This window comes from Rhinopithecus bieti, unplaced genomic scaffold, assembly GCF_001698545.2.
Source record: "Rhinopithecus bieti isolate Rb0 unplaced genomic scaffold, ASM169854v2 scaffold_77662, whole genome shotgun sequence".
Taxonomy (NCBI): Eukaryota; Metazoa; Chordata; class Mammalia; order Primates; family Cercopithecidae; genus Rhinopithecus; species Rhinopithecus bieti.
Genome location: NW_016829485.1, coordinates 356,057 through 377,945, shown reverse-complemented (window position 1 = coordinate 377,945; position 21,889 = coordinate 356,057). Strand labels below are relative to the sequence as shown.

The following is a 21,889-nucleotide window of genomic DNA, read 5'->3' as shown; positions in this document are numbered from 1 at the left end:
CTAGTTCCCTAAGGCCAGGGTGCCATCAATCCCAGCCCTTAAATGATTCTTTCATGTAGATCTGGGTTTTTTTTTGAGACGGAGTTTCGCTCTTGTCGCCCAGGCTGTAGTGCAATGGTGCGATCTCAGCTCACTGCAACCTCCGCCTCCTGGGTTCAAGCGATTCTCCTGCCTCAGCCTCCCAAGTAGCTGGGATTACAGACGCCTGCCACCACACCCAGCTAATTCTTGTATTTTTAGTAAAGATGGGGTTTCACCATGTTGACCACGCTGGTCTCAAACTCCTGACTTCAGATGATCCGCTCGCCTTGGCCTCCCAAGGTGCTGGGATAACAGGCACGAGCCACTGGGCCCAGCCTAGGTCTACTGTTGACCTGCCCTTCCCACTGCCAGTATAGGTGGCTAAGTCAGTTACAACCATTCTGTCCACACATTCCTTCTTTCTTATTCCCTCTGTTCTAGGTTTCTGCCTTTTATTCCAGAAGTCCCCTTTCTGGAGTTCTAGTGGGATGTTGGGTAGAAGTAAAATGAGACACTTACAATCCAATCTGTAATCTTAACCTGGAAATGAATACTATATGTTAATTGCCCATTGAGTGTCTGCCCCACTAGAATGCAGGCTTTAGAATGCAGAATAGCAGGGATCTTTTTCATTCATTTTACATTCTAACATCTAGCCAGCCGGGAGTGGAATGAATGAATGGCCTTGAATGGAGGACCTAGGCAGGGTGTACAATTGCACCCATAATAGGCGCTCAAAAAATAAATATATAAAACATTTAGAAACACACATAGTTGCCGGAGGCGATGGCTCACGCTTGCAATCCCAACACTTTGGGAGGCCCAAGGTTGGCAGATCACTTGAGGTCAGGGGTTCAAGACCAGCCTGGCCAACATGATGAAACCCCTGTCTCTACTAAAAACACAAAAGTTACCTGGGTGTGGTGGTGCACACCTGTAATCCCAGCTACTTGGGAGTTGCAGTGAGCTGAGATCATGCCACTCCACTCCAGCTTGGGCGACATAGTGAGCCTCCATCTCAAAAAAAATAAATAAATAAATAAAAGAAGAAGAAAAGAAATACACATGGTCTAATAGAGTATTATTTGCGTTTATTATTATTATTTTTTTGAGATGGAGTTTTGCTCTTGTTGCCCAAGCTGGATGTCACGATCTTGGCTCACTGCAACCTCCACCTCCCTGGTTCTAGCAATTCTCCTGCCTCAGCCTCCTGAGTAGCTGAGATTACAGGCGCCCACCATCACACCCAGCTAAATTTTGTATTTTTAGTAGAGATGGAGTTTCACTATGTTGGTCAGGCTGGTCTTGAACTCCTGACCCCAAGGGATGCACCCGCCTCGGCCTCCCAAAGTGCTGGGATTACAGGTGTGAGCCACCACGCCCGGCCACATTTATTAATTTTAATTTAAGCTGCACATAATGGCTCACGCCTATAATCTCAGCAGTTTGGGAGGCTGAGGCCAGCACATCACTTGAGTTCAGGAGTTGAAGACCAGACTGGGCAACATAGCAAAAAATATACAAAATTACATACAAAAATTATCCTTGTGTGGTGAGGTGCACCTGTGGTCCCAGCTACTCGGGAGGATCACTGAGCCCAGGAGACAGAGGTTGCAGTGAGCCGTGATTATACCACTACTCTCCAGCCTGGGTGACGAAGGCAGACCCTGTCTCAAGAAAACCCAGAATTTAAAAAAAATTAACTTTTTGGATCATTTGTTGCCATGGGGAACATTCCAAGCAGATACTGAAGCCTAAAGTTGGACAACTGTTCTCACTCAGTTTTAAATTAACTGGTTTTCATATGTGGGTTGTACATTAATTTCATTAATTTTTTTGAGACAGGGTCTCCCTGTCACCCAGGCTGGAATGCAGTAGCTTGATCACAACTCACTGCAGCCTCGACCTTCTGGGCTCAGGAGATCCTCCTGCTTTGGCCTCCCAAGTAGCTGGGACAACAGGGATATGCTACCACACCTGGCTAATTTTTTTTAGAGATGGGGGTCTTGCTGTGTTGCCCAACCTGGTATTGAATTCCCGGCTTCAAGCAATCCTCCCACCTCAGCCTTCCAAAGTGCTGTGATTACAAGAATGAACCACTGCGTCTGGCATATTTATTTTATTTTATTTTATTTTGGAGATGGAGTCTTGCTCTGTTGCCCAGGCTGGAGTGTGGAGTGCAGTGGCACGAAAAAAAAAAAGTTCCAACAGCAGACTGGGCAGCATGGGGAAACTCCATTTCTACCAAAAATAGAAAAATTAGCCAGGTGTGGTGGCACCTGCCTGTAGTCCCAGCGACTTGGGAGGCCAAGGTGGGAGCATAGCTAGAGCCCAGGAGTTCAGGACCAGACTGGGCGACATAGTGCGATCCTGCCTCTATTTTATTAAAAAAAAAAAAATGTTACACCGACTATGTATGACTTCTTAATTTTGCTTACAAAACGTTCATTATGCACATCAAAAGATAACTAAGAGGAAATATGCCAAAATATTTGCACTTTCACCGTCTAATGGCCATTATCTCCTGAACTTGGTACAAAGTACGAGGCATAGCACTAAATACATTAAAAACAAGTAACAGAAAATGCATGTGTGACCCAGGAGAACATGGAACACTTTTTTTTTGAGAAGAAGTCTTGCTGGTCGCCCAGGCTGGAGTGCAGTGGTGAGATTTTGGCTCAATGCCACCTCCACCTCCCGGGTTCAAGCGATTCTCATTCCTCACCCTCCCGAGTAGCTGGGCTTACAGGCATCCACGGCCATGCCCGGCTAATTTTTTGTATTTTTAGTAGAAATGGGGATTCACCACGTTGGCCAGGCTGATCTCGAACTCCTGACCTCACGTGATCCGCCCAGCTTTGCCTCAAAAAGTGCTGGGATTACAGGTGTGAGCCACCATGCCCGGCCGGCAACACATTTTTTTGACTGAATGGACATGGTTATTGCTGAATAAGGGTACAGTGTATGATTTTATTCATCCTTATAGTTTTAGATTCTGAATTTTCTAAAAGGACCTAATGTCATTGCACATAGTTTATTACATGAAGATAATGAAACGGGGTGGAAATCAATGCACTCCAATGGCTTCGATCAGGAGTTAGTGACAGGGATCGTGGCTTCTGCAACCACAGTCCCTCTTTTTTTTTTTTTTTTTTAAGACGGAATCTCACTCTGTTTCCCAGGCTGGAGTGTAGTGGTGCGATCTCGGCTCACTGCAACCTCTGCCTTCTGGGTTCAAGCGATTCTCCTGTCTCAGCCTCCCGAGTAGCTGGGATTAAAGGCGGCCGCCACCACATCTGGCTAATTTTTGTATTTTTTATTTATTTATTTTTTGAGACGGAGTCTCGGTCGATAGCCCAGGAGGCTGGAGTGTGGTGGCGCGATATCAGCTTGCTGCAACCTCTACCTCCTGGGTCCCGGTTCAAGCAATTCTCCTGCCTCAGCCTCCTGAGAAGCTGGGATTACAGGCACACGCCACCATGCCCAGATACTTTTTTTTTGTACTTTTAGTAGAGATGGGGTTTCACCATATTGGCCAGGCTGGTCTTGAACTCCTGACCTCGTGATCCGCCTGTCTCAGCTTTCCAAAGTGCTGGGATTACAGGCGTGAGCCACCATTTTGTATTTTCTTAGTAGAGATGGGGTTTCACCATGTTGATGAGACTGGTCTCGAACTCCTGACCTTGTGATCTACCCGCCTCGGCCTCCCAACCAAAGTGCTGAGATTACAGGCGAGAGGTGAACCACTGCGCCCAGCCACCACAGGTTCCTTTTTTTTTTTTTTTTTTTTTGAGACGGAGGCTCGCTCTGACTCCAGGCTGGAGTGCAGTGTTGCCCTCTCAGCTCACTGCAACCACCGCCTCCCAGGTTCAAGCGATTCTCCTGCCTCAGCTTCCTGAGTAGCTGGGACTACAGGCGCCCGCCTCCACGCCCGGCTAATTTTTGTATTTTTAGTACAGACGGGGTTTCACCATGTTGGCCAGGATGGTCTCAATCTCTTGACCTTGTGATTCGCCCTCCTCGGCCTCCCAAAGTGCTGGGATTACAGGCGTGAGTCACCGCGCCCTGACAGGTTCCTCTTGATTTTGATTTTTTTTTTTTTTTTTTTGAGACGGAGTTTCGCTCTTGTGGCCCAGGCTGGAGTGCAATGAGTGCAATGGCGCGATCTGGGCCCACTGCAACCTCCGCCTTCCGGGTTCAAGCGATTCTCCTGCCTTAGGCTCCTGAGTAGCTGGGATTACAGGTGCCTGCCACCACGCCCCGTTAATTTTTTGTATTTTTATTAGAGACGGGGGTTTCACCATTTTGACCACGCTGGTCTTGAACTCTTGACCTCAGGTGATCCGCCCACCTCGGGCTCCCAAAGTGCTGGAGATCCACAGCCGTGAGCCACCGGCCCGGCTGATAGGTTCTTTAAAGCCCAAACCCTGAACCCCAAGGGAAGGCACCTGGCAGGTCCGGCCAAGCCCAGGCCCCCCTTAGCGCGCCAAGATGGCGGCAGCCGCGCCCCGCGGGTCGGAGCCAGCGGTCCCCCGAGCGCTTCCGAGCATTCCCGAAGTCCAGAGAAACCCCGGGAGCGGCGCGGGCGGGAGCCGGCCCGCCCGAACCTGGGAGCGGCGAGCCGGCGCGGGGAGGGGAGAGCGGATGTGAGTGGAGCGGCCATTTCCTAGGTTTCTCGTGTCTGTTCTCTGCCAGGTTTTCCTTCAGCTTTGGGTGGGTGGCCGCTGCCGGGCTTGAGCTTCCAGTCCGTCGGAGGGCAGGCGGCGTGGACAGCGGCCCCGGTCCACCGGAGCGCCCCCTCGCCCTTAAGCCGCGCCGCTCGTCGCGGCCCCCGAGCCGCCGCTTCTATCTCAGCGCCCTGCCGCCGCCTGCCGCGGCCCAGCGAAGCGGCCCAGATTGCAGGCATCAAGTGGTGTGGGTGTGGGAGACGGGATGAGTGCGCGGCGGGGCCGGACTGGGGACGGCGGGGCGGGGTCGGGCGTGGGCGGGGGTCTGGCCCGGACTGGGGCCCAGACAGGCCGGCGTCCGCCGCGGGCTCGCGTAGGCGGTGGGCCTGGGCCTGTATCGCGGGGCGGGGGCCGCGGGCTGGCGCCCCCACTGGACCCTGACTTCCCGGGCGGCGCGTGCCTGGTTCCGGCTCTGGATGGAGGAGGGCCTTGCCTCTCGCCGGCCGGAGGGAAAAGTGAACTCCACCCTCCGGCTTTCTTCCCGGACGCCGCCCGCTGCCCGCCACCTTTCTCGGGAGCGCTCGTAGAGGAAGCGCTCTTGGAGATTTTGACCATTTTTCCAAAAAGGGACCCTTGTTTTTTTGCATGAACCTCTCAATTCGCCTTGAGAGCTGTGTTGGGAACGCGGCGGTCAAGTCGATATATGATGCATGCTTGATTGTGCGGGCCTGTTTGGTGCCCCCAAACTTTTCTTTAGAAAAATATTTTTTTTTCCATAGACGGGTTCTCGCTGTGTTGCCCAGGCCGGTCACGAACTCCTGGGTTCAAGCGATCCTCCCATCCCAGCCTCCCAAAAATGCTGGGATTACAGGCGTGTGCCACCACGCCTGGCTAATCTTTAAAACTTTTTGTAGAAATGGGGTCTCTCTGTGTTGTCCAGGCTGGTCTCGAATTGCTGCGTTCAAGTGATTCTCCTGCCTCTCAGCCTCCAAAAGCGCGGGGTGACACCGCGCCCGGCTTCTAAACTTATTTTCGACTTACACTTCTGCCACTGTTAGGATTCTTAAAATTGTTGTTTTCGCCTACTCCGTGGAGAAAGTTTTCAAGATGCTGGCAGGGAGAAGCCGGCTGTAAGGGAGACTGTTTTTTCTTTTCTTTTCTTTTTTTAACGTGGTGTGGTCATTGACAAACTCTTTGCTTAACGCGTTAGGTATGGGATGTAGCAGAACTGGCCCCCTGTGACTCCAGGCATGGCTTTTCATGACTGTCCGTGGTGGTTACAGGCCCTGGAGGAAGACAAGACTTGTCTTATGCTGTTTTTTTCTCCCATAGAAACAAGAATCTCAGTGTAACCCAAGCAAAATCGCGCGTCTCAGCTTTGCTTGTATAGGTTAGTGTTAGCAAGAAATAATTACTACCAGTTTAATAAAACTCAGTGCAACTGGTACATATTCCAGTAAAGTCCAAGGCAAGTTCTGGCATCACCGTTAACTTGGTTGATATTCTTCAAATTTGTCATTAGGACAGATTTTGGTTCTTGCAATTCAGATACAAGAAGGATAATTAGACAACTGATTTTTGTAAGATGCCCATCTGTCGGATTTGTCTTGGAAGTGTGAAGGAATATTATTAATGCCTCATAATTCTGTTTATATAATAACTAAAAATTCTTTCACTTATTTAAGAGTATGTAGGCTATTCAAGGTTTTTGTTTTTTTTTTTTTGAGAGGGAGTCTCATTCTGTTGCCCAGGCTGGAGTGCAGTGGCACGATTGCGGCTCACTGCAACCTCCAACTCCCAGGTTCAAGCGATCCTCCTGCCTCAGCCTCCCTAGTAGCTGGGATTACAGGCATGCGCCACCGTGCCAGGCTAATTTTTGTATTTTTTAGTAGAGATGGGGTTTCACCATGTTGGCCAGGCTGGTCTCGAACTCCTGACCTCAGGTGATCCACCCGCCTGGGTCTCCCAGAGTGTTGGGATTACAGGCGTGAGCCACCGTGCCCAGCCCAATTTTTTTTTCTTTTCTTTTCTTTTTTTTTCTTTTTGAGACAGGGTCTCACTCTGTCGCCCAGGCTGGAGTGCAGTGGCGCTATCTCTGCTCCTGCAACCTCTGCCTCCCGGGTTCAAGCAATTCTCATGCCTCAGCCTCCCAAGTACCTGGGATTACAGGCAGACACCCCCCCCCAGGTAATTTTATTTATTTATTTATTTTTTATTTTTTTGGTAGAGGCAGAGTTTCACCATGTTGGCCAGGCTGGTCTCAAACTCCTGACCTCAAGTGATCCCCCCCGCCTCGGCCGGTTTTTTTTTGTTTATAAGTCATATTGCTGATAATTATTTGAAAATTTCTGAAACTAAAACATAAGCATAGCAGATACGTTTATTTAATACTAACCGATTAAAGACCTCTGCGGTTTGAATTGGCTGTTTTACCTAGTCAGATAACTTGTCGAATGCCTATCCTGGAATCTGGACCCTCCCTTCAAATACCCATCCCACCGCTTACATGGGGTAACCCTAAGCACATCCCCCACCTCCCAGGAGAGGCGGTTCAGCGGGAGGTCAACAAGACTAAACAAGATGTTGGTTACCCTACTTCGCAGGTGCCCCTTGCTGAGTGCTTAGTAAGTGCCAGCTACTGTTGCTGGGTTTCTAGTACTGAGGCTCTGTGAGGGAGTAGTAGGTTTAAAAACCTGTGGCCTTGGCCGGGCGTGGTGGCTCAAGCCTGTAATCCCAGCACTTTGGGAGGCCGAGACGGGCGGATCACGAGGTCAGGAGATCCAGACCATCCTGGCTAACACGGTGAAACCCCGTCTCTACTAAAAAAATACAAAAAACTAGCCGGGCGAGGTGGCGGGCGCCTGTAGTCCCAGCTGTAGTCCCAGCTACTCAGGAGGCTGAGGCAGGAGAATGGCGTAAACCCGGGAGGCGGAGCTTGCAGTGAGCTGAGATCCGGCCACTGCACTCCAGCCTGGGCGACAGAGCGAGACTCCGTCTCAAAAAAACAAACAAACAAAAAAACCTGTGGCCTTGAGTGTTCAGTCTGTTTTTTTTTAAATTAGTTATGAGCATTTGAGCAAGGACAGTTTTTTTTGTTTTTTTTTGAGACAGAGTTTTGCTCTTCGCCCTTTCTGGAGTGCAGTGGCACAATCTCGGCTCACTGCAGGCTCTGCCTCCGGGGTTCACGCCATTCTCCTGCCTCAGCCTCCCGAGTAGCTGGGACTACAGGCGCCCGCCACCACGCCCGGCTAATTTTTTTGTATTTTTAATAGAGACGGGGTTTCACCGTGTTAACCAGAATGGTCTCAATCTCTTGACCTCGTGATCCGCGCGCCTTGGCCTCCCAAAGTGCTGGGATTACAGATTTGAGCCACCGTGCCCGGCCAAAGATGTATCTCTAATAGTTTGTTTTGCTTTTTTTTTTTTTTTTTTTTTTTTTTTGAGACAGGATCTCACCCTGTTGCCCAAGCTGGAGTGCAATGGCAGGATCTCAGTTCACCACAACTCCATCTCCTGGGTTTCAAGCGACCTTCCCACCCCAGCCTCCCGAGTAGTTGGGACTACAGGCACATGTGTCTACACCTAGCTAATTACAGGCGTGGTGGCACACGCCTGTAATCCCAGCTACTCAGGAGGTTGAGTTAGGAGAATCGCTTGAATCTGGGAGGTGGAGATTGCAGTGAGCCAAGATTGCGCCACTGCACTCCAGCCTGTGTGACAGAGGGAAACTCACTTTTTTTTTTTTTTAAAGGGGATACATCATTGTCAATTCCTGCTTTGACCCTTTGCCTGGACCATGGCAGTGTCCTTTCAGGCTGTACCTTCATCCTGCCCTCCTGTGCCTCTGCTTACACTGGGCTCCAAAGGAAACTCCTGCTCCTTGTCTCATCATCCCTAGGGGTGGTTCTGTCTTCTTCTCATTGCTAGTCTTCGGATGCCTTGCCATCTTTTTTTTTTTTTTTTTTGAGACAGAGTCTTGCTCTGTCACCCAGGTTGGAGTGCTGTGGCCGGATCTCAGCTCACTGCAAGCTCCGCCTTCCGGGTTCACGCCATTCTCCTGCCTCAGCCTCCCGGGTAGCTGGGACTACAGGCGCCACCACCTCGCCCGGCTAGTTTTTTTTTGTAGTTTTAGTAGAGACGGGGTTTCACCGTGTTAGCCAGGATGGTCTCGATCTCCTGACCTCGTGATCTGCCCGTCTTGGCCTCCCAAAGTGCTGGGATTACAGGCTTGAGCCACCACGCCCGGCCCTGCCTTGCCATCTTGTTTGCTCCTTAACTCTGCCTACAGCTTTGTGAATAATTCCTTCATGAAAATCTCTATTCGAATCTTCTGGGATGAATTTTTTCTTTCTGGGACCCTGACTGATAGAGACTGGTAATACACCCATATGAAAATATGTCAGTCGGGCGTGGTGGCTCACGCCTGTAATCCCAGCACTTGGGGAGGCCAAGGCAGGAGGATCACCTGAGGACAGGAGTTTGAGACCAGCCTGGCCAACATGGTGAAACTCTGTTTCTACTGAAAGTACAAAAATTACCTGGGGGTGGTGGCGGGCGCCTGTAGTCCCGGCTACTCTGGGGGCTGAGGCAAGAGAGTGGCGTGAACCTGGGAGGCAGAGCTTGCAGTGAGCCGAGATCGCACCACTGCACTCCAGCCTGGGCGACAGGGCAAGACTCCTTCTCAAACAAAAAGAAAAAAATTCTAGATTTCCTGAATAGCAATTTAATTGCGATTGGCCATGAAATATGATATAGGGTTAATACTATTTTATTCTAAGATAGTCGTTTCTGAGCATGGGCTCTATGATACTGTTTTTCCTCCACCTTACTGCTGCCCCACCCTGTAACTTTCACTTAGTGGACTTTTGCCTCAAGATTTCTCTCAACTTTTCTTAGGTAAGACAGCATCACCTGGGCAGGATGGCTCACGCCTGTAATCCCAGTACTTTGGGAGGCCAAGGCGGGCGGATTGCCTGAAGTCAGGAATTCGAGACCAGTCTGGCCAACGTGGTGAAACCCTGTCTCTACTAAAAATACCAAAAAATTAGCCAGGGATGGTGGTGGGTGCCTGTAATCCTAGCTACTCAGGAGGTTGAGGTAGGGGAATTGTTTGAACCAAGGGAGGTGGAAGTTGCAGTGAGCTGAGATCGTGCCACTGCACTCCAGCCTGGGTAACAGAGTGAGACTCCGTCTCAAAAAAAAGACAGCATTTTACATTCAGGTATTTATAAACAACTGTTTTATTATTTATTTGTTTATATTTTATCTTGACTCACTGTAGCCTCCGCCTCTTGTGTTCAAGCGATTCTCCTGCCTCAGCTTCCCGAGTAGCTGGGATTACAGGCGTGCTCCACCACACTGGCTAATTTTGTATTTTTAGTAGGGACGGGGTTTCTCCATGTTAGCCAGGCCGGTCTCAAACTTCTGACCTCAGGTTATCCACCCGCCTTGGCCTCCCAAAGTACTGGAATTACGGGTGTGAGCCATCATGCCTGGCCTAAACAATTGCTTTATTTTTATTTTTATTTTTTTAAATTGCTTGTTATTATGTTTTGAGACAGAGTCTCGCTCTGTCACCCAGGCTGGAGTGCAGTGGCGCGATACGGGCTCACAGCAACCTCTGCCTCCCGGATTGAAGCGATTCTCCTGCCTCAGCCTCCCAAAGTGCTGGGATTATAGGCCTGAGCCACTGCACTTGGCCACAACTATTTTAATAGTATTGTTTTGGTGTTGGTTGATTAAAAGGATGGGAATGAATGACTTGAAGCTCTCTATGTTTCACTCTTTATACAAAGTGGAGTCCAGATTGGTCTGTCTAGCCCCGTGTCTGACTTGGACATTACTGTCCAGGAGTTTCTTAGTTGAATGTGAAAAATGCCTTCCGTGACATCATCCTTACAGGAATGTATACCATTTACTCTCTACTTCGTTGAAGGGTGGTGGCATGAACCATGAATTTGTTTAAACTTTACAGTTTTTGTGTGTTTTCCTCTCAAGGCATGGGGTTCCATATTTTTGACCTGTTGTAAAGGTATTTGAATTCTGCACTAGCCTCCAAATTTTGGTGTAGTATGTGGCTCTGATCTTGGTTGATAATATTATTCATGATGCAGTTTTTTTCTTGATGAAATAAGCCAAAAAAATTACACATAATGTGTTCTTTTGTTGTTTAAATTTGAAATGAATGTTACAGTAGAAGTTTGTAGTTGGGCTAAGTGGGAGGAGCATCAGGAAATCATTTTTAGAAACCTTAAATTCACGCTTTATAACTTTCTGTCTTTTGCATTAGTCGTCTGATACCTTAGTACTGCCTGGTTTTTCACCTCTGCATCACCAGGTAGCTCTTAAAATTCTAGTCTTCCTAGAAAGGAGATGTTTTTATCTGGAGTCTTGCCACCAAGGCAGATTGCATGTGGTCAGTAGGAATATTTTCCTGCAATGTCTTCACATGGAAAATTTCAGACAGATTAGTGGAAAGCATTGTATAGTCAGCATGCACATACCCATGGCCTAGACTCTTATGACAACATTTTGCTCTACTTGTTCATTTTGCTGTATTGGCTTTCTCATGTCTTCCTGTTATCAGAGGGACCTTTTTAAGAGGATTTATAGAGGAGTTGATTTTTTTTTTTTTTTTTTTTGAGATGGAGTCTTGCTCTGTTGCCCAGGCTGAAATGCAGTGGCATGATCTCTGCTCACTGCAACCTCCGCATCCCAGATTCAAGCGATTCTCCTGCCTCAGCCTCCTGAGTAGCTGGGATTACAGGCACCCACCTCTGCGCCCTGCTAATTTTTGTATTTTTAGTAGAGATGGGGTTTCACCATCTTGGCCAGGCCGGTCTCAAACTCCTGACCTCAGGTGATCCACCCACCTCAGCCTCCCAAAGTGCTGGGATTACAGGCATGAGCCACCACGCCCAGCCTGATTTTGAAAAAGAATAGGGGTTGTGTGCAGTTAGATATCAATTCTTATTTTTGAACTCTTGTGTGTTCAGCTGGCTTGTATCAGCCACACCAGGGTTAAACTTGATTCTAGAAAGGTGCTCTAAAGTAAAGCCTGCTTCAGAACTTCAGCTCAGTTGTACATGGTGTCTTCAGCCTGAGTGAGAAACTTTATGCAGTATCTTAATTTTTTGAAGCCTCTACTGGTGATAATGGCTAGCTTTCTTTCCTTTTTTTTTTTTGAGACGGAGTCTCGCTCTGTCGCCCAGGCTGGAGTGCAGTGGCCGGATCTCGGCTCACTGCAAGCTCCGTCTCCCGGGTTTACACCATTCTCCTGCCTCAGCCTCCCGAATAGCTGGGACTACAGGCGCCCGCCACCTCGCCCGGCTAGTTTTTTGTATTTTTTAGTAGAGACGGGGTTTCACCGTGTTAGCCAGGATGGTCTCGATCTCCTGACCTCGTGATCCGCCCGTCTCGGCCTCCCAGAGTGCTGGGATTACAGGCTTGAGCCACCGCGCCCGGCCTTTTTTTTTTTTTGGTAGAGACAGCGTCTTGCTCTGTCGCCAGGCTAGAGTGCAGTGGCACAATATCAGCTCACTGCATCCTCTGCCTCCCAGGTTCAAGCAGTTCTCCTGCCTCAGCCTCCCACCACGCCCAGCTAATTTCTTTTGTATTTTAGTAGAGATGGGGATTCACCATGCTGCCCAGGCTGGTCTTGAACTCCTAAGGTCAGGCAGTCCACCTACCTCGCCCTCCCAAAGTGCTAGGATTATAGGCGTGAGCCACCACGCCTGGCCTGTGGCTAGTTTTCTTTACATTGATTGTGAAGTCAGCTATTGGTGGTAGAACATCATAATTTTAGATTAGGTTTTGTGTTTATTTAGCACTGAACTACTCTAGTGGTATATTTTTCCGGACAGATTTTATCTGCATAATTAATGCAATTATATATAAGGCCTACCGTTACATAATCCCCATATCTTATTTCTCAGTGTAAATTGAGGACCTTTATGTAAGGTCTTTAATTTATTCAATAAGTATGAATATATATTTGATAGTTACTAAATTCTGCTGCCTTGTCCTTAAGATCTACATACTTTTTTTTGTTTGTTTTTTGAGTCAGAGTCTTGCTGTGTTGCCCAGGCTGGAGTGCAGTGGTGTGATTTCGGCTCACTGCAACCTCCACCCCCTGGCCTCAAGCAGTACTTCTGCCTCAGCCTCCTGAGTAGCTGGGATTACAGGTGCCTGCCACCACACTCAACTAATATTTTGTGTTAATAGAGATGCAGTTTCACCATGTTGGTCAGTCTGGTCTTGTACTCCTGGCCTGAAGTTATCCACCTGCCTTGGCCTCCCAGAGTGCTGGGATTACAGGCAAGAGCCACCGCGCCTGGCCAAGATCGCTTTTAAGACAGCAGTATATGCTGTGTATTTTGGTTTGCAATTGTAATTGTCATTGGAAGAGTTTGGCTTTTCTGTCCTAAGATCAACGTGTCTTTAAAAAAAAAGGCAGTGCAGAAAGTTGTTATTTTGAGCTTCCTGGATCCTTTTTTTTTTTTTTTTTTTTTAACATGAGGAAATTCCTAGTGTTTCCAGATTTATTGATTGTGTGTGCTTTTAAGTTTTGGTTTATAGATTTCAGGAAGTAACACTAAAGTTTCCCTCACTCCCCTCAGAAAGTTCTCTTGGCTAGGCTTGGTGGCTCACGGCTGTAACCCCAGCACTTGGGGAGGCCAGGTGGGTGGATCTCCTGAGGTCAGGAATTCGAGACCAGTCTGGCCAACGTGGCAAAACCCCATCTCTACTTTAAAAAAAAAAAAAATCAGCTGGTTGTAGGGGCACTTACCTGTACTCCCAGCTACTTGGGAGGCTGAGGCAGGAGAATTGTTTGAACCAGCAGGCGGAGGTTGTGGTGAGCCAGGATTGCACCATTGAGCTACAGCCTGGGAGACAGAGCCAAGACTCTGTGTCTAAAAAAAAAAAAAAGTTCTCTTAATGGAGAAATGAAGAGCATAATAGGAACATAAGTTATTTGCTTTCATTGTGGTTATTTCTACAGGATAGGGCAGGGGAAGCGCAGATAGGTTAAAAAAAATTGTAGCATCATGAGCTAGGGGGAAATCCAATGTAGAAATGGCATGAACTTTCTTCCAGCTCACTCATGTTGTTTCCTAGAGTGATGACATCGCTCAGTGATTGAAAAGAGGTTGAACTGAGCAGTTAATTTTATAAAGTTAGAAATTCCAAAGCAAGTAGTAACTTCCAGAAATTCTCCAGCAGCATGAGTCAAGACTTATGGCCAAATACGGCTTCCATTCTTCATGAGTGAAAGGCCATGGAAAGGCTGTCACATTGCCCAGTGCAGATGTTGACTTGGTTTGTGGAAGCGCAGCGTGGACAAGGAAGGAATAAGTATGCTAATAGGAGTGGAATAACCTTTTTCTTTTACCCATTTTAAGAAATTAAGTAAAAGTTTTCATTAAAAGACTTAAAGAGGAGTTGATTTTATCTTTTAAGATTGCACTTAGTTTAAAGGTAAGGTTGTACTTTAAGAATTCTACAATTTAATAATGTTCTTATAAGACATAGATGTGTAACAAATAGTGACTGGTAATAAAATTTCAGTCAATATCAGGTTATGCCAGTATCTTGAATTTTTTGACAGTTGAGCCTTTCTCAGCTAAAGATGTTTGGTAAAGAAAGTTTTAGAGGATGTTAGACACAGCTGATTGCATTTATAGTAGTAGCTTTGTTCCTCATATACATAGAAGAGACTTAGGACAGGATCGTAAAAGAAGTGATATGACGTTTTATCATAACAGTCAAAACCTTGAAGTAGCTTATTCTTGACACTGAGTGGCAACTGTTGTTAAGGTTTTTACACAACCTTTATCTTTTATTTTTTTTGAAACAGAGTTTCGCTCTTGTTGCCCAGGTTGGAGTGCAATGGTGCAATCTTGGCTCACTGCAACTTCTGCCTCTTGGTTTGAAGCGACTCTCCTGCCTCAGCCTCCTGAGTAGCTGGGATTACAGGCATGCACCCCCAGCTAATTTTGTAGTTTCTCCATGTCGGTCAGGCTGGTCTCGAACTCCTGACCTCAGGTCACCTGCGCACTTGGCCTCCCAAAGTGCTGGGATTACAGGCGTGTGCCACTGTGCCCAGCCAACCTTTATCATTTTTAAAAAGGTCCCTTAGAGCCTTAGGCTCCACTTTCTTCCTCAGGTGCCACATCTAAACCATGGCTAAGTGATGCTTGTTCTGCCTCTGAGTTCAAGCAGTCCATGAAACAGCCCACTTGTCTTCACTGTCCAGTCGCCATTCTTGGTCCAGGCCACCCTGGGTGGCCCCTGAATTGTAGCAGCAGCTTCCATGTGTGCCTGCCTTGAGTGAGTCCCTGGCGTTCTCAGGCCTCCTGCCACACTGCAGTTGGAGGCTTCTTCTAAAATCCAGTGCTTTCTTGGCAACTTAAAACCTGTGACTTTCCAAGTAGGATCTCGTCCCCACGTCCTTAACAAGAAGAGGTAACATATTTCCCTATGCCACTGCTTACTGTTTTTTTTTTTTTTTTAGACGGAGTCTCGCTCTGTTGCCCAGGCTGGAGTGCAGTGGCCGGATCTCAGCTCACTGCAAGCTCCGCCTCCCGGGTTTACGCCATTCTCCTGCCTCAGCCTCCTGAGTAGCTGGGACTACAGGCGCCCACCACCTCGCCCAGCTAGTTTTTGTATTTTTTAGTAGAGACGAGGTTTCACCGTGTTAGCCAGGATGGTCTCGAACTCCTGACCTCGTGATCCGCCTGTCTCGGCCTCCCAAAGTGCTGGGATTACAGGCTTGAGCCACCGCGCCTGGCCAATACTTATTTTTTTTTATTCTTGAGATGAGGTCTTGCTTTGTCACCTAGGCTGGGATGGAATGGTGTGATCACATCTCACTGCCACCTCTAATTCCTGGGCTGAAGGGATCCTCTTGCTTCAGTCTCCTGAGTAGCTGGGACTACAGGCACGTGCCACCACACCCCGCTTATTTTTGAATTTTTTTATGGAAACAAGGTCTCCCTTTGTTGCCCAGACTGGTCTTGAACTCCTGGGCTCAGCGATCTTCCCACCTCATGCTCCTGTGCTGAGATTACAGCCTCCTGTGCTGGGATTACAGGCCTAAGCCACCGCACCAGGCTTTTATTTTTTAATATAAAAAAATTTATTTTTTTGAGACAGGGTCTCACTTTGTCCCTCAGGCTGGATGCAGTGGTGCAATCTTGGTTCCCTGCAGCCTTGACCTCCCTCCTGGGGTCAAGCGATCCTCCTGCCTCAGCCCCTCAAGTAGCTGAGACTACCGGTGCACACTGCCACACCCACCTGATTTTTGTATTTTTAGTAGAGACTGGGTTTCTCTCCACGTTGGCCAGGCTGGTCTTAAACTCCAGGGATCAAGCAGTCCACCCGCCTCAGCCTCCCAAAGTGCTAGGATTATAGGCATGAGCCAACATGCCTGGCCTAAAAATATTTTTTTCAGCCCTAGAAATGTTAGCTCTTTTGCTGTACGTTTCCAGAGCTGCTTTAATAATAACAGTTATCACACCCATAATTTCATGTGATGATTGCATTTCTATTTTTTTTTTTTTGAGACGCAATCTTGCTCTGTCTCCCAGGCTGGAGTGCAGTGGCGTGATCTCGGCTCACTGCAAGCTCTGCCTCCTGGGTTCACGCCATTTTCCTACCTCCTCCTCCCAAGTAGCTGGGATTACAGGCGCCTGCCACCATGCCCAGCTAATTTTTTGTATTTTTTGGGTTTCACCGTGTTAGCCAGGATGGTCTCGATCTCTTGACCGTGTGATCCGCCTGCCTCGGCCTCGCAAGGTGCTGGAATTACATGCATGAGCCACCGCGCCCGGCCATATTCCTTATTTTTTTTTTTTTTTTTTTTTTTTTTGAGAAGGAGTCTCGCTCTGTCACCCACGCTGGAGTGCAGTGGCCAGATCTCAGCTCACTGCAAACTCCACCTCCCGGGTTTACGCCATTCTCCTGCCTCAGCCTCCCGAGTAGCTGGGACTACAGGCGCCCGCCACCTCGCCCGGCTAGTTTTTTGTATTTTTTTAGTAGAGACGGGGTTTCACCGTGTCAGCCAGGATGGTCTCGATCTCCTGACCTCGTGATCCGCCCGCCTCGGCCTCCCAAAGTGCTGGGATTACAGGCTTGAGCCACCGCGCCCGGCCCATATTCCTTATTTTTAAATTTTATGACTGCATTTACTCCATGAGGTCTTGTTCATTAATATATCTTTAGCACCTCGTGTGCTTCTGGTGTAGCACACGGTTGGTATAAATTGAAATTGAATTAATGCTTACAGTAGTTTGGGGATGGAGCTGGTAGTTTTGCATTGATTTTACAGGTAAAAAAAACAGACATGAGGAAGTTGAAACTTGCCAAGAAAATTACAGCCAGTACGTGCTAGAATTGGACCTGGGTCTCAAATCTAGGCTTTTGACTCCAAAGCTTAGGCTCCTGCTCATACAGGTTTATTTTCACATTCTAAGCTTTTAACAAAATGTATGTCCAATGAGTCATTTCTGTTTAGAAAGCCTTTAGGAGTTGGAAGCTACTTCCTGGTGATGTAATGTTTTGACTCTCTGAAGTCTTTGGAATGGCGAGTTCCAACTTTTGTTAAGCCCTCAATAATGTCATGAGTGAATGAGTATTGGCAAGACTGGCTGGGCCTGTAATCTGCCTTGAGTGTGAGGGAAAATGGAAAAGCACTTAACTTTATGGTGAATTCTCATTTATAGTAGTTGAGATTGAACGACAAAAATCTTACAAGTTATGACACTGATGTATCATTGTGACCTTGGTAAACTGACAGCACAGCAGAGAGAAGGGCTTATTAAGGAGAGCACTTGGGTAACTGAACCCTCAGGATGCCAGAGACTTGAGCTCTCACATAAGCCCTTAAGTTTGCCTTGTCAGTGCTGTAAAAGTTGGATACCTTTATGTTTTGCTAATGATGTGGTGATCTTAGTTATTAGGTGATAGCTTCTTGAAAAACATTCCAGATGGTTGGGAGACTTTCAGCCACCACTCTGACTTCTGCCTAGTGGCACACTGGTAATATTAGGATTAGTCTCTACACATTACCAATTGTGCAGGTGGTGCTCCTTTCTCTGAAGTATTTCTACACACTTCTTTGTTTGGAAAGTTTAACTCCCATCCTCTCTGAGCTATTGGTTAATATGTCTGGGATGTATTGTGATAGCCCCTGCTTATAGACTGCAGTGCTGTGTGAGGACTGGGGCTGGGGGAGGTGGCAGTTGAATACAGCTGAATTAATGTGATGGCAGTTATGTGTGGTGGTTTATTGACTAAGCACTTTCTCTCAAGAGAACAGTCATTGCCGATTGCCAGAGGGGAGGCTCTAGGGATGTGGTGGGATTTTTGAGCTGTGCCACTTAAGACAGCAAAATAAGTTACTTAGAGAAGTACAAGTGGCCAAAGAAAGCTGTGCTTGTGTATTAGTATTAATTAAAATACCTTTAAGCTGGGTGTGGTGGCTCACGCCTGTAATCCCAGCGCTTTGGGAGGTCCAGGTGGGCGGATCACTTGAGGTCAGGAGTTCGAGACCAGCCTGGCCAACATGGCGAAAACCCGTCTCTACTAGAAAAAAAAAAAATTAGCCAGGCGTGGTGGTGGGCACCTGTAATCCCAGCTACCTGGGAGGCAGAGGCTGCAGTGAGCCAAGATGGTGCCACTGCACTCCAGCCTGGGCGACAGCATGAGACTCAATCTCAAAAAAAAAAAAAGTCTTTCGGGATCAAACTTAGGATTCTTGGATGAAAGACTCTACGGATGTTCACAGAAGAGACGTGAAGTTTTAAAATCTTGCTTCTCTTGAAGCTTGTACATAGGTAACAACTGTTTCTTGCCTATTAATGCTAACACCAGGTACCTAAACAGAACGTGAATAGTTCCTGACTCTACCTTTCTGAGAAATTCTAGTTTGTTGACTTTAAATTTCAGGGTACAAATGTGTATGTGGTGATAAAGGGTTATAGAAAACATTAACGCTAAGCGTGTGATGTATATGCCTTGATTTTTTTTTCTCTAGAGATTATTTTGACAGAATAATGAAAGCTAAGATTACATTCATGTTGACTAAGCAACCTTTTTTCTCTTTCTCTTTAGAGCTGTAGGTAAAACTTGCCTACTGATCAGTTACACAACCAATGCATTTCCTGGAGAATATATCCCTACTGTGTAAGTATCTTCAATTAAATTGGGAGTTAACTTGTCTGTGTTACGGTTTACACATTCCTTTGACCATTTGTTTGGCTGTAAAGCCATCTTTAATCCTCATATGAACAGATACTAATTTTTTCTTAAACATTCACTGAAATCTATAAGGTATTTTAGGCTTTTAAAAAATAGGGTGGGGTGTGGTGATCCCAGCACTTTGGGAGGTTGGGGCGGGTGGAGTAGCTGAGGGTCAGGAGTTGGAGACCAGCATGGCCAACGTGATGAAACCCCGTCTCTACTAAAAGTACAAAAAATTAGCCGGATGTGGTAGCGTGTGCCTGTAATCCCATCTACTTAGGAGGCTGAGGCAGGAGAATCACTCAGACCCTGGAGGCGGAGGTTGCAGTGAGCTGGGATCGTGCCACTGTACTCCAGCCTGGGCAGCAAGAGTGAAACTCCACCTCAAAAAAAAAAAAAAAAAAAATAACCCACCAAGAAACAAACAAAAAACATAGGGTAAGATAAACTTTTCTGGTATGATGGAACAAACACAGCTTTGCTAATTGATTTTTAGACATCCAGAAGACAAAGTTTAACTTGAAGTATAGAGACTGGATGATGTTAAAGAAAACCCGAGTTGGACACAAGGACTCTGACCAAAAATCTGATCAGAGACAGTCCTTGTCAGTACAAGAGTTTCAGATGCATTGGCTTTCTGGGAACTGGAATGGGAAGGATTCCATTATGATTTAATTGGCCTTTGCCGATAAGTCATCAGTTGGTTACGTGTCAACATTGAGGTATAGGGCTTTGGAACTGAAACTTGGGTGTGTGTGTTGAAGGGGGCATAGGAGGATGGAACTGGCTATTGAATTGCTTACTCCTTGTAGGCAGCAGAATTGGGTGGAGACAGGAAAGTGCTGCTCTGGTGATGGGTTACCCAGGAGCCCATGTAGCTGAGCCTCATAATGCACCATACTGCATTTGCTGTGAGTCCTCCCCGTGTAAGCTGGGTAGGTGTTGCCGCCTCCCCTCCTCAGGCACAACACACACCCAGGTGCTCTCTGAAGTGTCATACCCATGTTTTTTGTTGCTGTTTTCCTTTCTTTTTTTTTTGGAGTTAGTATCTCTCTGTCGCCCAGGCTGGAATGTGCAGTGATGCCATCTGAGCTCACTGCAATGTCTGCCTCCTGGGTTCAAGCGATTCCCTGCCTCAGCCTCCCAAGTAGCTGGGATTACAGGCGCACACCACCATGCCTGGCTAATTTTTGTTTCTTTAGTAGAGATGGGTGTCACTGTGTTGGCCAGGTTGGTCTCAAACTCCTGACCTCAGGTGATCTGCCCGCCTCGGCCTTCCAAAATGCTGGGATTACAGACGTGAGCCACCGCACCTGGCGCCCATTGTTTAGTGTAAGTGGAATCATGCTGTCCCTGTTGTCCTAAATTTTTATGGGGGAGATTTTCCTTAACTACATGTGTAGATAAAGTTAAATCATTAATGATTCATGATTTTGAAGTACTGTAACCGATTTAACCCACTGGTCGCTTGGACTCTTGGTGTTACAAACATTGCCGTGTTCAATGTTGTCCCTCATGTCTTTGTGTACACTCAGATAGATTATTAGAAGTGAAATCGTGCCAAATCAAAAGACAATGGATGTTTTAAATTTTGGTAGATACAGCCAGGTGTGATTGCTCACACCTGTAATCCCAGCACTTTGGGAGGCCAAGACAGAAGGATCACTTGAGGTCAGGAGTTCGAGACCAGCCTGGCCAACATGGTAAAACTCTCATCTCTACTAAAAATGTAATAATTAGTCAGGCGTGGTGGTGCACTCCTGTAGTCCCACCTACTCGGGAGGCTGAGGCATGAGAATTGCTTGAACCCGGGAAGCAAAGGTTGCAGTGAGCCGAGATTGCACCACTGCACTTCAGCCTGAGCAACAGAGTGAGACTCTGTCTCCAGAAAAAAAAAAATTATTTTTTGGTAGATACTACCAAATTGCTGTCTACAAAGCTGTCACTTTGCTGGCCTTAACTAAAGTGGCCTCTTAGTACACGCTGCCATTAACGTGGGTTGAAGTTATCTAACCATTTGCATTTCTAATCACAGATGTGGTTAAAATCTTTGTTTTTTTTTTTTTTTTTTTTTTTTTTTTTGAGATAGAGTCTTGCTCAGTCGCCCAGGCTGGAGTGTGGTGGCGCGATCTCAGCTCACTGCAAGCTCCACCTCCCGAGTTCATGCCATTCTCCTGCCTCAGCCTCGCGAGTAGCTGGGACTACAGGTGCCCGCCACTACGCCCGGCTAGTTTTTTTTTTGTATTTTTAATTGAGACAGGGTATCACCGTGTTAGCCAGGATGGTCTTGATCTCCTGACCTCGTGATCCGCCCGTCTCAGCCTCCCAAAGTGCTGTGATTACAGGCGTGAGCGACTGCGCCCGGCTGAATTTTTTTTTTTTTTTAATTAAGTAATTTTGCTCACACCTGTGATCCCAGCGCTTGGGGAGGCTGAGCTGGGTGGATCACTGAGGTAAGGAGTTTGAGACCAACTTGGCCAACATGGTGAAACTCTATCTCTACTAAAAATACAAAAGTTAGCTGGCCATGGTGGCACATGACTCTAATCCCAGCTACTCAGAAGGCTGAGGCAGGAGGATTGCTTGAACGTGGGAGGCGGAGGTTGCAGTGAGCCGAGATTGTGCCACTGCACTCCAGCCTGGGCAATAGAGCAAGACCCGGTCTCCAAAAAAGAAAAAACAAAAAATATGTGTTTTTGTCGAGCTACGTCTTGCTATATTGCCCAGGCTGGTCCTGAACACCTGGTCTCAAGTGATTCTCCACTTTGGCCTCCCAAAGTGTTGGGATTACAGGCGTGAGCCACCACACCTGGCTCTTTTGAATGTTTACTGTACGTTTTTAGTCTCCTGTGAATTGTTTAAATCTTTCTTATTTTTCTCCTGAAATTTTTTCTTACTGATGGAACATTTTCTTCCCTCCCTCCCTCCCTCCCTCCCTCCCTCTGTCCCTGCTTCCCTCC

The 21,889-nt window shown here is 47.3% G+C and overlaps 1 protein-coding gene across 1 annotated transcript in view; it reads left to right on the top strand.

Annotated features, from left to right (window-relative positions):
* Positions 1-4,512: 4,512 nt before the first annotated feature.
* The window catches only part of RAC1 (Rac family small GTPase 1), a 32,877-nt gene continuing 15,500 nt past the window's right edge, over positions 4,513-21,889 (top strand). The window contains exons 1-3 of the mRNA XM_017864756.1: positions 4,513-4,667; positions 5,747-5,818; positions 18,801-18,872. Coding sequence (XP_017720245.1) covers positions 4,513-4,667; positions 5,747-5,818; positions 18,801-18,872 — 299 coding nt within the window. The remainder of the gene's footprint in view (positions 4,668-5,746; positions 5,819-18,800; positions 18,873-21,889) is intronic.